Raw genomic sequence first — 14476 nt, 5'->3', positions numbered from 1 at the left:
CCACCTGCCTCTCCTTTAGCAACCACCTGTTTTTTTCTGTATCTGTCTTGTTATGTTTATAGTTTTGTCTTGATTTTTAGTTGCCACATGTAAGTGAAATCATACAGTATTTGTCTTTCTCTGTCTGACTTTTTTCACTTAGCATAAGTCCAGCCATATTGTCACAAACAGCAAAATTTCATTCTTTTTTATGGCTGAGTGGTAATCCATTGTGCGTTTTTGCGTGTGTGTACATACCACATCTGTTTTATCCATTCATCTATTGATGGGCACTCGGGTTGCTTCCACATCTTGGCTATTATAAATAGTGCTGCAGGGAATATAAGGGTGTATATATGGCTTCTAATTAGTGTTTTCATTTTCTTCAGATAAATATCCAGTAGTGGGATTGCTGGATTATGATAGTTCTGTTTTTCATTTTTTGAGAAATCTCCATATTGTCTTCCATAGTGGCTGCCCCAATTTAAATTCCCACCAGCCACATACAGGGGTTCCTTTTTCTCTACATTCTCTCCAACACTTGTTATTTATTGTCTTTTTGATAACAGCCATTCTGATGGGTGAGGTGATAACTCATTATAGTTTTGATTTGTATACTCCCAATGATTTGTGCTGTTGAGCATCTTTTCATCTGCCTGTTGGCCATCTGTGTATCTTTGCGAAAATGTCTATTCAGATCCTCTGCCCGTTTTTTAATTGTATTGTTTTTTGTTGTTATTGTCTTGTTTGAGTTTTTTGTATATTTAGGTATTAACCCCTTATCAGATATATCTTTTGCAATTATCTTCTCCCATTAATAGGTGGCCTTTTTGTTTTGCTGAGAGTTTTTTCACTCTGAAAAAGCTTTTTAATTTGATGTAATCCTAGTTCTTTATTTTTGCTTTTGTTTCCCTTGCCTGAAGAGATGTATCCAAAAAAAATATTACTAAGACTGATTGCAAAGTGAATATTGCTTATGTTTTCTTCTAGAAGTTTTATGGTTTCAGGTCTTACATTTCAGTCTTTAATCCATTTTGAATTTATTTTTGAGCGTGGTGTGAGAGAGTAGTCCAGTTTGATTTTTTGCATGTAGTTGTCCAGTTTTCCCAGCACCATTCACTATAGAGACTCTTCCCCATTGTACATGCTTGCCTCCATTGTCACAGATTGGTTGCCCATATAAGTGTGAGTCTGTTTCTGGGTTCTCTGTCCCATTGATCTGTGTATCTGTTTTTTTGCCAGAACATACTGTCTGTCTTGATTACCGTAACTTTGGGGGATAGTTTGAAATCAGGGAGTGTGACGCTTCCACTTTCGTTTTTCCTAAGATTGTTTTGGCTATTTCAGATGTGTTTCCATACAAATTTTAGAATTATTTCTTCTAGTTCTGTGAAAAATGCCTTTGGCATTTTGATAAGGATTGCATTGAATCTCTAGATTGCCTTGGATATAGGGTCATTTTAACAATATAGTTCTTTCAATCCATGAACACAGTATATCTTTCCATCTACTTGTGTCATATTCAGTTTTTCTCATGAGTGTCTTACATATTTCCAAGTATGGTAGTTTACTTGCTTAGTTAGATTTATTTCTAGGTATTTTATTCTTTCTGATGCATTTGTGAATGAGATTGTTTTCTTAATTTCCATTCAGATAGTCTGTTGTTAATGTATAGAAATGCACCTGATTTCTGTATATTAATTTTGTATTCTGCAGCTTTACCAAATTCATCGAAGAGTTCTGGTAGTTTTTGGATGGCTTTAGGATTTCCCTAGTGTCTTGTCATCTGCATACAGTGATGGTTTCACTTCTTCCTTTTCACTTTTTGTTGTTATTCACTTGCTCAGTCTTACCTGACTTTTCGTGACCCCATGGACTAGAGCACGCAGGCTTCCCTGTCCTTCACTATCTCCCAGAGTTTGTTCAAACTGTCTGTTGAGCCCATGATGCCATGCAACCATCTCATCCTCTCTTACCCCTTCTGCTCCTGCACGCAATCTTTCCCAGCATCAGGGCTTTTACCATAGAGTTGGCTCTTCCCATCAGGTGGCCAAAGTATTGGAGCTTCAGCTTCAGCATCAGTCCTTCCAATGAATATTCAGGGTTGATTTCCTTTAGGATTGACAGGTTTGATCTCCTTGCAGTCCAAGGGACTCTCAAAAATCTTCTCCAGCATCACAATTAGAAAGCATCAGTTGTTTAGCGGTCAGCCTTCTTTATGGTCCAACTCTCACATCCATACATGACTGCTGGAAAAACCATATCTTTGACTATATGAATATTTGTCGGCAAAGTAATGTCTCTGCTTTTTAATATGATGTCTAGGTTGGTCATAGCCTTTCTTCCAAGGAGCAAGCATCTTTTAATTTCATGGCTGTAGTCACCATCTGCAGTGATTTTGGAGCCCAGGAAAATTAAGTCTGTCACTGTTTCCATTGTTTCCCCATTTATTTGCCATGAAGTGTTGGGACCAGATGCCATGAGCTTTGTTGCTTGATTGTTGAGTTTTAATCCAGCTTTTTCACTCTTTCTTTCACCATCATCAAGAGGCTCTTTAATTCCTCTTCACTTTGTTCCATAAGGATGGTATCTTCTGCATATCTTGAGGTTATTGATATTTCTCCTGGCAATCTTGATTCCAGCTTGTGCTTCATCCAGCCTGACATTTCACATGATGTACTCTGCATATAAATTAAATAACCAAGGTGACAGTATACAGCCTTGATGTAATCCTTTCCCAATTTGGAATCAGTCAGTTGTTCCATGTCCGTTTCTAACTGTTGCTTCTTCACCTGCATACAGATTTCTCAGGAGGTAGGTAAGGTGGTTTGGTATTCCCATGTCTTTAAGAATATTCCACAGTTTGTTGTGATCCACACAGTCAGAGGGTTAATGTAGTCAATGAAGCATAAGTAGATATTTTTCTGGAATTCTCTACTTTTTCTGTGATACAGTGGATGTTGGCAGTTTGATCTCTGTTTCCTCTGCCTCTGGGCTTCCCTGGTAGCTCAGATGGTAAAGAATCCACCTGCAATGCAGGAGACTGAGGTACATACCCTGGGTCAGGAAGATCACCGGGAGAAGGGAATGGCCATCCACTCCAGTATTCCTGCCTTGAGAATTCCATGGACAGAGGTCTTTGTCGGGCTACAGTCCATGGGGTCACAAAGAGTCAGACATGACTGAGTGACTTTCACTTTCCTCTGCCTTTTCTACATCCAGCTTGAACATCTGAAAGTTCTCAGTTCACATACTGTTGAAGCCTGGCTTGGAGGATTTTGAGCATTACTTTACTAGCATGTGAGATGAGTGCAATTGTGTGGTAGTTTGAGCATTCTTTGGCATTGCCTTTCTTTGGGATTGGAATGAAAACTGACCTTTTCCAGTCCTGGGGCCACGGCTGAGTTTTCCAAATTTGCTGGCATATTGGATTCAGCAATTTCACAGCATCATCTTTTAGGATTTGAAATAGCTCAGCTGGAATTCCATCACCTCCACTAGCTTTGTTCATAGTGGTGCTTCCTAAGGCCCACTTGACTTTGCATTCCAGGGTGTCTGGCTCTAGGTGAGAGATCACACCATTGTGGTTATCTGGGTCATGAAGATCATTTTTGTATAGTTCTTCTGTGTATTCTTGCCACCACTTCTTAATATCTTCTGCTTCTGTTAGGTCCATACCATTTCTGTCCTTTATTGAGCCCATCTTTGCATGAAATGTTCCCTTGATATCTCTAATTTTCTTGAAGAGATCTATAGTCTTTCCCATTCTGTTGTTTTCCTCTATTTCTTTCTTTGCATTGATCACTTAGGAAGGCTTTCTCATCTCTCCTTGCTATTTTGAACTCTGCATTCAGATGAGTATCTTTCCTTTTCTCCTTTGCCTTTAGCTTCTCTTCTTTTCACAGCTATTTGTAAGGGCTCATCAGACAACCATTTTGCCTTTTTGCATTTCTTTTTCTTGAGGATGGTCTTGATCACTAACTCCTGCACGATGTCATGAGCCTCCACCCTTAGTTCTTCAGACAGTCTTGTCTATCAGATTTAATCCCTTAAATCTATATCTCACTTCCACTGTATCATCGTAAGGGATTTGATACCTGAATGGTCTAGTAGTTTTCCTGCTTTCTTCAATTTAAGTCTGAATTTAGCAATAAGGAGTTCATGATCTGAGCCACAGTCAGCTCCTGGTCTAGTTAACTGATTACTAAAACGTCGATGTTCACTCTTGCCATCTCCTGTTTGACCTCTTCCTATTTACCTCGACTCGTGGACCTAACATTCCAGGTTCCTATGGAGTGTTTTCTTTACAGCATCAGACTTTACTTCCACCACCAGTCACACGCACAGGTGGGTGTTGTTTTTGCCTTGGCTCAGCCGCTTCATTCTTTCTGCAGCTATTTCTCCACTCTTCTCCTGTAGCATATTGGGCACCTACTTAGCTGGGGAATTCATCTTTCAGTGTCGTATCTTTTTGCCTTTTGATACTGTTCATTGGCTAGATGGACCTTTGTCAGCAAAGTGATGTTTCTTCTTTTTAATATGCTGTCTATGCTGGTCATAGCTTTTCTTCCAAGGAGCAAGCATCTTTTAACTTCATGGCTGCAGTCACCATCTGCAGTGATTTTGGAGCCCAAGAAAATTAAGTCTGTTACTGTTTTGATTGTTTTCCCATCTATTTGCCATAAAGTGATGGGACCCGATGCTGTGATCTTCATTTTTTGATTGTTGAGTTTTAAGCCAGCTTTTTCACTCTCTTTTTCCACCTTCATCAAGAGTCTCTCATCACTTTGGATTTCTTTCAGACCTTTCTCTTTTCTGGTCGCTATGGCCAGGACTTTTCAATACTGTGTTGAATTAAAGTGGCGGGAAAGTGCATTCTTGTTATGTTCCTGACCTTAGAGAAAATGCTTTCAGCTTTTCACCACTGAGTCTGAAGTAAGCCGTGGGCTTGTCATTCATGGCCTTTCTTATGTTTAGGTATGTTCCCTCTGTATTCACTTTGTTGAAAGTTTTTAATTATAAATGCATGTTGGATTTTGTCAGGAGCTTTTTCTGCATCTGTTTAGATGATCATATATTTTTTTTAATTTTTCAATTTGTTAATGTGATGTATCACATTAATTTTACAGATGTTGAATCATTCTTGCACCTGGGGATAAATTCTGTTCTTCATGGTATATGATGCTTTTAATGTACTGTATCGTTGAATTGGTTTGCTAATATTTTGTGGTGGATTTTTGCATCTAGTTCATCAGTGATACTGGCCTGTGATTTTCTTTTTCTGTGATGTCTTTGGTGTTGCTATCAGGGTGATGCTGTCCTCTTAGGATGGGTAGAATCAGAAGTGTTCCTTCCTCTGCAATTTTTTGGCATGGTTTAAGAAAGATTTGTGTTAACACTTCTACAAATGTTTGGCAGAGTTCACCTGTGAAGCCACCGGGTCCTGGACTTTGGTTTGCTGGAATTTTTTTTTTATTACTGGCTATGTTTCATTACTGGTAGTTGGTCTGTTCATATTTTCTGTTCTGCCTGGTTCAGTCTTGGGAGATTGTACATTTCTAGGAGTTTGTCCATTTCTTCTAGGTTGTCCATTTTATTAGTATTTGGATATAATTGTTTGTAGTGATCTCATATGACCTTTGTATTTCTGTAGTGTTGATTGTAACTTCTCCTTTTTCATTTCTAATTTTATTTATTTGAGCCCACCCTCTTTTTTTCTTGATGAATCTGCACATGCTTATGTCTTAAAGGGAATGATTTGTATTCAGTAATGGGATCACTCTGCTCACTTAACTGTTTGCTTGACTATAGCTTCTGAAGTATAAAGTATGCAAGCAGAGTAAAATATAAGATTGTAGTACATGATAAATGGATGCTTCTATGAGTAGTACATATGTAAAATCAGTTCTTTAAGTCCACAATTCAGATGTACACTTTCACATGTATACACACACATGTGCTCATAACATGAAGTCAGTTACAATCACTCTTAGGTTTTAGGTTCAGAAGTTTAGGTAGATAGCTGTCAAACTATGTATGTGTATATATATAAATATGTGTATACATTTAAAAACTTTTTAAACTTCCTTTCAGACTGACTGGATGGGTGCTGCTGAAACTGTTCAACAGCTTCTTTTGGAATATTCAGATTCACAAGGGTCAACTTGAAATGGTTAAAGCTGCAACTGAGGCAAGAATTATGTGAATCTATCATTCTTTTTTCTCCACATTTTGCAGAGTGATTTTGGAATTTTGGGGGAATGTTTTTTTGTATACTCTTGTGCGGTCCCACGTATTTGCAGATTTTCCCCCATGTGAGATAACTATAGTAGCTTTGTATTTGGGGGGGAAAGTGGTGTAAAGAAGGACCTATCAGCAATATGCAGGACTCCTTCTGTAAGTTACCTTGCAATAATTCTGAAAATCAGATAGAATGATCCTTATTTTATGAATGAGGAAATAAAGGCACATACAGATTAAGAAACTGTCCCAAGTTATGGCCAATAAGTCATTTCTCTAGAATTTCAAACCAAACCAATCTTGTATCCAAAACCTACATTCTTTTTATATAATTAGGGCTTCTTCACAGAAGATAAATGATGGAGTCACCTTGAATTCTTGATTGCTTTCTTCCTTCCCTGATTATTTTTCATTGCTGCAGTTGTTTTTAGCTAGATAATATATAATTGAAATATTAATTGCCATTCTTATTTACTGAAAAATGTTTTTACAGAATGAGTCACTATTTAGCTAGTATTTGAATGATTCTAACCAAATGTTTGAACTGTAATTCAACTTTCCATTCGAATTTTAAATTTGGCGTTTTTCCTTCTGCTAGATGAATCTGCCGCTTATATTTCTGCCAGTTCATAGATCACACATCGACTATCTGCTGCTCACTTTCATTCTCTTCTGCCATAACATCAAAGCGCCGTACATCGCTTCAGGCAATAACCTCAACATCCCCATCTTCAGGTAAGATCACCTTATTTTGAAAGTTAAGGTATGAAGATTGTGTTTTGAGTTTTTATTTTTCTATTATAACTTTAGATATATTTCATTGTAATGAGTTCATTAGGATTTTTAGCTTTGTTTTAAAAGAATGCATGTTTATTGTGGAAAATTCGGAACGTACAAAAAAGACTGAGCAACTCACAGATCAATTCTGACTGTGTTAGTTCAAACAAAAGGTGATGAAGGCTTAAAAAAAGGTATAATAGTTCTCTCAGAGAAGTGGTCATAGATTTGAGAAGTGTTTAGTCTCAGACTTCGGAGCACAAATCATCGCTCAGGTCAGCTGCGTGAGGAATAGAGAGCGAGGGGAGGGTAAGTGTGGATAGTGACCCGAGGGGAGCAGGCTGGCGGGTCGTGCAGGCAGGGCCTCATAAGGGGGCGGTCACTGCTTTGCATGCCAGGGAGTCTGATCCTCAGCGTCAGTCCTAGGAGTTCCTTCCTGATCCCTTGGTTCAGAGTTCTGTAGCTGATCTGGCTCACGTGAGTGAAGAGAAGCCTTTCATACACGCAGTCAGCCGATACTTGCCCACATGTGCTCCAGGCAAGGGTGAACAAGACACATAGTCCTTGCTTTCAAATAGTTGATATAAAACAGTGGGGGATATAGACAAACAGCTAACTCTAATCCACTGTGATATGATGCTACAGACTTTTCCAAGTATCATGCTTTTTCAAGGATCGGAATGTCTATGATTTTTCTCATGGGTACCTCTTCCCAGTATCAAGGAACCTGGAAGGTTGAATTAGAAACTCATAAAAAAAAAAAAAAAAGTTTCTTTTTTGAAAGGGAGCTTCCCTGATAACTCAGTTGGTAAAGAATCCGCTTGCAATGCAGGAGACCCCAGTTCGATTCCTGGGTTGGGAAAATCCGCTGGAGAGTGGATGGACTACCCACTCTGGTATTCTTGGGCTTCCCTTGTGGCTCAGCTGGTCAAGAATCCGCCTGCAATGCAGGAGACCTGGGTTCGATCCCTGGGTTGGGAAGATCTCCTGGAGAAAGGAAAGGCTACCCACTCCAGTATTCTGGCCTAGAAAATTTCATGGACTGTGTAGTCCATGGGGTTACAAAGAGCTGGACATGATTGAGCGACTTTCACTTTTTCGAAACAGTGTTTAGACATAGACTGAGCATGAAGAGGGCTGTTCCACCTGGGCTCTAGAGAAGCCTTGCCCGTAACAGTTTGCCTCCTCTATAGTCAGAACAATTTATGTACTCATTCCCTCTATGTTGGATTGGTTCTCTAGGTGAATCTCTGGAAATTGCCTAATAGACACTGATAATTTCTTCCCTTTTCATGACCTCTATGCCAGGTAGCTTATCATTCCTTCAGCTATGACAGATTCTAAATAATCTGACCTATTTATTTGCAGTGTTCTTTTGTTACATGTCAGTCTGTACAAGTCACAAACCACTTTTCAGGATGGGTTATTTTTGTGGATGTTTAAATGGCAACCCACTCCAGTGTTCTTGCCTGGAGAATCCCAGGGACGGGGGAGCCTGGTGGGCTGCCATCTCTGGGGTCACACAGAGTCAGACATGACTGAAGCGACGCAGCAGCAGCAGCAGCAGCAGCAGCATCTCCTTAAGAATTTGTTCTGCAAAGTTTAACTTTCAGAGAGTTAAGTTAACTTTCAAAGACATAAAGTTCCAGGGATATCTTACTGTCTTCCTTATGCTGACTATAGAAGGTGCCAAAACTGTGTATTAATATTTATATTAATATCACACTGTTTGAACAGAGGAGGAGGTGCCGAAATTGGAAACATTGACAAGTATTGGAGAATTTCTGCCTCCTATCAAAATAATTCATCAGTTTTGTAGGCAGAGACATGGGGTTGTGAGAATTGTTTGTTCTATGTGTGCATAAATGAAGCAAATTTTTATTTCATGCTTTGGGAGGATGGTTATGCTTGATTCCAGTTTGATAAACTTATCCTTTTCTCACTGGAATACTCTCCAAGAAATAACTTATTTGAGAAAATTTCCCCAAAGGAGCTTTTTAAATATCACTTCTATCTTGAAGTAAATGTGCCATAGGAAAATTTGGGGATGTCTAAAGATCAGTGTCTTGAGACCCTGGACAGGGTTTTAAAATTGAGCACTGTTTTATAACCTTCTTAAAATCTGTACCAGCACCTTTGCAGGGTAATGTATCATGGAAACTCCTTTTGGCGTATAACAGATGTAACAGAGCTTCATTATACACAGTGACATTCTGAAGGCTAATGCATAATGTAAATGATAGAAATGTGTCAACTGTATGGGTAATGTCCAGATTTTCATAATCAGCAGCTCAAACAACACCTGTGGCTTATATCCACACTGGAATTTGAGTCTTCTTTTTACATTTAAAAAAAATTAATGCATTCTTAAATTTATAGTACTTTGATCCATAAGCTTGGAGGCTTTTTCATACGACGGAGGCTAGATGAGACGCCAGATGGACGGAAAGATATTCTCTACAGAGCTTTACTCCATGGGGTATGTGTGATCTCTAATTACCCTTAAAGTTGTTATGGTAGCGATTAGAGTAGAAGAAAGAGAAACTTAATTGAGATTTTTAAAAAAACAGTTGTCTGAGTAATTATTTCAATGATTATTGCTTGGGTATGAGTTTGCTGATTACTTTTTGTTATCATAAAAATATAACATTGGAGATGCTCTTTTGCTATTATTTGTGTAAAATATTTTGTCTGTAGTGAAGTTTTAAGGGTTTTTGTTTTTAAGATTTAACTTTGCTGAGCTTGTTCTGAGTTCACGAGTTCATCTTTTCCTTTCTTCTTATATGCCAGCATATAGTTGAACTACTTCGACAGCAGCAGTTCTTAGAGATTTTTCTGGAAGGCACACGCTCAAGAAGTGGAAAAATCTCCTGTGCTCGGGCAGGACTTTTGTCAGTTGTGGTAGATACTCTGTCTACCAATACCATCCCAGACATCTTGATAATACCTGTTGGGATCTCCTACGATCGTATTATTGAGGGTCATTACAATGGCGAACAACTGGTAAGAAGACCGCCTGCACAAAAGTCATCTTTGCTTCTTTCGCCTTTTGCTTTTAGATAAGTGCTTTTAGAATTAGTTGAGAATATTCTTGGTACTCTCTAATTTTATAACACATGGTAGGCTGGGCTTTCATCTCCTATCACAGCCTGATTGGTAGTGCTAACATGTCTTCCTGCATTTGGAGGAATTGCCATGATTAGATTAACCAACACCAGCCTTAGTCATAGAGTTGGGAAATGAAAGAATACTTGATACTGAGTTACCATCTTTGCCCTGGGAAGGGTATGTGTGGCTTGGTCTAGTCAGAGCTTATTGCTTGTGTGTAGAGTTTTAAGTTAAACCTGAAGAGTTGGTGGGATCATGTTGGCAAAGCAGCTACAAGTTAATTTGAAAAGTGGCAGCAATTTTTTCATGAACTTTCTATTGAACAGTTATGAAAGAATGCATCCGTCATATGCGTGTAGCTTGAATTAGCACAACGTGAACACACATACATAATCGCACTGAGGTTGAGGACTCTAGATACCCCCCTTATCCCTTCTCTCATTGCTGTCCCCTCATGGGTAGCCAGTTATCTTTACTTCTTACAGAATAGATTGACTTGCCTGTTTTTGATCATTATATAAATGGAATTATATAGTGTGTGGACTTTTTGTCTCTGGTTTCTTTTGCTTAAGCAACAACTTATTACAGATAGTTAGAATTTGTTCATTGTCATAGCTGTGTAATATTACAGTGTATGAATATACAGTTTGTCTATTCTACTGTTGAAAAACAAGTTTGGCTTCCTGGTTTGGGCTGTGATCATTCTTAAACCTTTCTCTTGATGACCATATGTATGCATTTTGTGGAGTATGTACCTAGGAGTGGAATTGATAGCTCATAAAGCATAGGTGCATTCAGTTTTGTAGATGCTGCCAAACAGTTTTCCAGAATGGTTTTACCAACTTACTGTTCCTCCCAGCAGGTTGCAAGTTTCAGAGGGATTAAGTTTTGTTCTTATTTAGTGTGAAAGTCCTGGTCATGGTACTTATGTCAAGCTTATTGCTCAAAACATACTAAAAACTCAAGGACTCCTAATAAAGAATAAAGTGATAGACCTGGATGGTTATCTGTCTCTCTCTTGTGAGACCCGCTCCTTGTGTGCAGCCTGAACGTATGCTCCCTCACCCTGATGGGGTCTCATGATGTCATATCTGAGTCCTGTGTCCTTTCTACAGCTGTCACTGTGCCTTATGCTTGTTAAATATTCAGGAAACACTCACTGGATGAACAGTTGGCTTACAGGCCACTCTGGGGCTGAATTTGGTGTTTGGTTGCTTAATGTTGTGAATTTGGACCATCATAATCATCAGCTCACAATAAGGTGGTGTCTTTGATTTTATCTGAGAACCACAGAACAGATTTTCAGGCTAGTGTGTCATCTTTATCCTTCAGCAGTTTGCAGTTGTATTTTTGTGAATGATGTAAACAATGCATTAAAAGAAGTTGTGTTAAATGTTTCCTTTTTCATTGGCCAAATTACCTTCCCAATGATATCATTACATCTTTTAGCATCTTTGAGTGCTCACCATTTTCTGACCGGTCTCAGCAAATGGATAGGTATTTTCCTCCTTCATTCATTATTTTTCCAGATAAACCTTCAGTTTCCATAAAAAAATTCATAAACTTTATCTTTGGATAATAATATTTGCATATTTGTTAGCTTTCTTGCTCACCATACTATTCTTTTCAAAATTGCAAACTAGGGAAAACCCAAGAAGAATGAGAGCCTCTGGAGCATAGCAAGAGGTGTTATCAGAATGTTACGAAAAAACTACGGATGTGTCAGAGTGGATTTTGCACAACCATTTTCCTTAAAGGTGAGTGTCTGTTGAGCTGAAGCTGTGTGGAAGCATCGGTCTAGCTCAGTGTCGGAAGATCTGGGCACCAGACCAGCCTCTGATGCCTTTTCTCCATGTGAGTTAGGGCCTCAGTTTCTTCTCTTGTAGAACAAGACTCTGACAAGAGTAGTATTTCCTGAATTTTTCCACCGATATGCCTGTTGACAAAGGAGACTAAATGTCTGTCTTTGGGAAACACCAGTTTCATAGTTTTTTGCTGTCTTTTATAATTCATGAGAATTATGCATATTGCTTTACATAAGTCAATATTTTATATGTTATGTTTTAAAATTGCCTTTAGGAGACATTTTTAAAAACATGTCTCACAGCTGGGTAACAAGGATGGTCCAGGGTGATGCTCTGTTCTACTCAGTGGAGTCTAATACCCACATATTCAGAGGAAGAGTGCCATCCTCATGGAGAAGCCTGGGGCTGGTGAATCTCTGAGGTCCTGCAGTTTTAAATTCTTAAGATTTTCAAATTGGTAAAGGAGAAGGAAGGATGGGGAGTTGGGAACCCAAAGATAAGGCACAGAGGTCCTGCCTCTCCTTCTGTTCCGCTTCTTGGTTTTATTTTAAGGAAGTCTAACTGCTATGCTATATGCTTTTTGGTTAAGGACCTTGTCATTTCTTACCACTTTTTTTTTTTTAATGCTGCAGAGCTTCTCTTGTTTTTGCTTTTGAATTGAGATTCTTTTGAATATAATATGACCTTCGGGTTGTCAGATTTCCTTTAAAAGGGTATGGTTGGTCAATTATCACTGTTAATAATATTGGGAATGCCAACTAATTTCATGAAGATGTGAGAAAAGTTAAATTTTGCCCTTAATTTTTAAATGATTTTGCTTAAGCATCACCCTGTCTTTGGAGCTTCAGTTCTTTGATTTCATGCTTAACAACATTCTATGAGTCATTCTGCACTTCTGAAGACAGTTTAGGCTAATAGAAAGTATTTCTCATGTTATATATCAATAGTATGGCTCATTTTATTAACAACTCACTTTTAACTTTTTGAAGATGAAATTATATTTTATATATGTTTATGGAAGTCAGACAGTGGCAGTAAATGATTGTGTTTTATTTTTCCAGGAATATTTAGAAAGCCAAAGTCAGAAACCTGTTTCTGCTCCACTTTCTTTGGAGCAAGCATTGTTGCCAGCTATACTTCCCTCAAGGTAAGATTTATCACCAGATGGTCAATACCAAAATCAGAGTGATTATATTCTTTGCAGCTAAAGATGGAGAAGCTCTATACAGTCAGCAAAAACAAGACTGGGAACTGACTGTGGCTCAAATCATGAATTCCTTATTGCCAAATTCAGACTTAAAGAAAGTAGGGAAAACCACTAGACCATTCAGGTATGACCTAAATCAAATCCCTTACGATGATAAAGTGGAAGTGAGAAATAGATTCAAGGGATTAGATCTGATAGACAGAGTGCCTGATAAACTATGGACGGAGGTTCATGAAATTGTAGAGGAGACAAGGATCAAGACCATTCCCAAGAAAGAGAAGTGCAAAAAGGCAAAATGGCTGTCTGAGGAGGGCTTACAAATAGTTGTGCAAAGAAGAGAAGCGAAAAGCAAAGGAGAAAAGGAAAGATATACCCATTTGAATGCAGAGTTCCAAAGAATAGCAAGGAGAGATAAGAAAGCCTTCCTCAGTGATCAGTGCAAAGAAATAGAGGAAAACAATAGAATGGGAAAGACTAGAGATCTCTTCAAGAAAATTAGAGATACCAAGGGAACATTTCATGCAAAGATTGGCACAGTAAAGGACAGAAGTGGTATGGATCTAACAGAAGCAGAAGATATTAAGAAGAAGTGGCAAGAATACACAGAAGAACTATACAAAAAAGATCTTCATGACCCAGAGAATCACGATGGTGTGATCACTCACCTAGAGCCAGATATTCTGGAATGTGATGTCAAGTGGACCTTAGGAAGCATCACTATGAACAAAGCTACTGGAGGTGATGGCATTCCAGTTGAGCTATTTCAAATCCTAAAAGATGATGCTGTGAAAGTGCTGCACCCAATATGCCAGCAAATTTGGAAAACTCAGCAGTGGCCACAGGACTGGAAAAAGTCAGTTTTCATTCCAATCCCAAAGAAAGGCAATGTCAAAGAATGCTCAAACTGCCGCACAATTGCACTCATCTCACATGCTAGTAAAGTAATGCTCAAAATTCTCCAAGCCAGGCTTCAACAGTACATAAACTGTGAACTTCCAGATGTACAAGCTGGATTTGGAAAAGGCAGAGGAACCAGAGATCAAATTGCCAACATCTGCTGGATCATGGAAAAAGCAAGAGAGTTCCAGAAAAACATCTATTTCTGCTTTATTGACTATGCCAAAGCCTTTGACTCTGTAGATCACCCCAAACTGTGGAAAATTCTGAAAGAGATGGGAATACCAGACCACCTGACCTGCCTCTTGAGAAATCTGTATGCAGGTCAGGAAGCAACAGTTAGAACTGGACATGGAACAACAGACTGGTTCCAAATAGGGAAAGGAGTACGTCAAGGCTGTATATTGTCCCCCTGCTTATTTAACTTATATGCAGAGTACATCATGAGAAACACTGGACTGGA

At 38.7% G+C, this 14476-nt stretch overlaps 1 protein-coding gene across 3 annotated transcripts in view; it reads left to right on the top strand.

Moving 5' to 3' along the window:
• GPAM (glycerol-3-phosphate acyltransferase, mitochondrial) overlaps positions 1-14476 on the top strand; it is a 56627-nt gene that overhangs the window by 29289 nt on the left and 12862 nt on the right. For all 3 annotated transcript variants that reach the window (XR_008201427.1, XM_052660864.1, XM_052660862.1), the window contains exons 7-12: positions 6073-6169; positions 6818-6954; positions 9376-9475; positions 9787-9999; positions 11748-11861; positions 12971-13056. Coding sequence is in view for 2 of the 3 variants with exons in the window: in XM_052660864.1 (XP_052516824.1) it covers positions 6073-6169; positions 6818-6954; positions 9376-9475; positions 9787-9999; positions 11748-11861; positions 12971-13056 (747 nt within the window). In the remaining variant the exon portion in view is untranslated. The remainder of the gene's footprint in view (positions 1-6072; positions 6170-6817; positions 6955-9375; positions 9476-9786; positions 10000-11747; positions 11862-12970; positions 13057-14476) is intronic.

This window comes from Budorcas taxicolor, chromosome 23, assembly GCF_023091745.1.
Source record: "Budorcas taxicolor isolate Tak-1 chromosome 23, Takin1.1, whole genome shotgun sequence".
Lineage (NCBI taxonomy): Eukaryota > Metazoa > Chordata > Mammalia > Artiodactyla > Bovidae > Budorcas > Budorcas taxicolor.
Note: the sequence above shows the minus strand (reverse complement) of the source record. Positions and strands in the feature narration are given on the sequence as shown.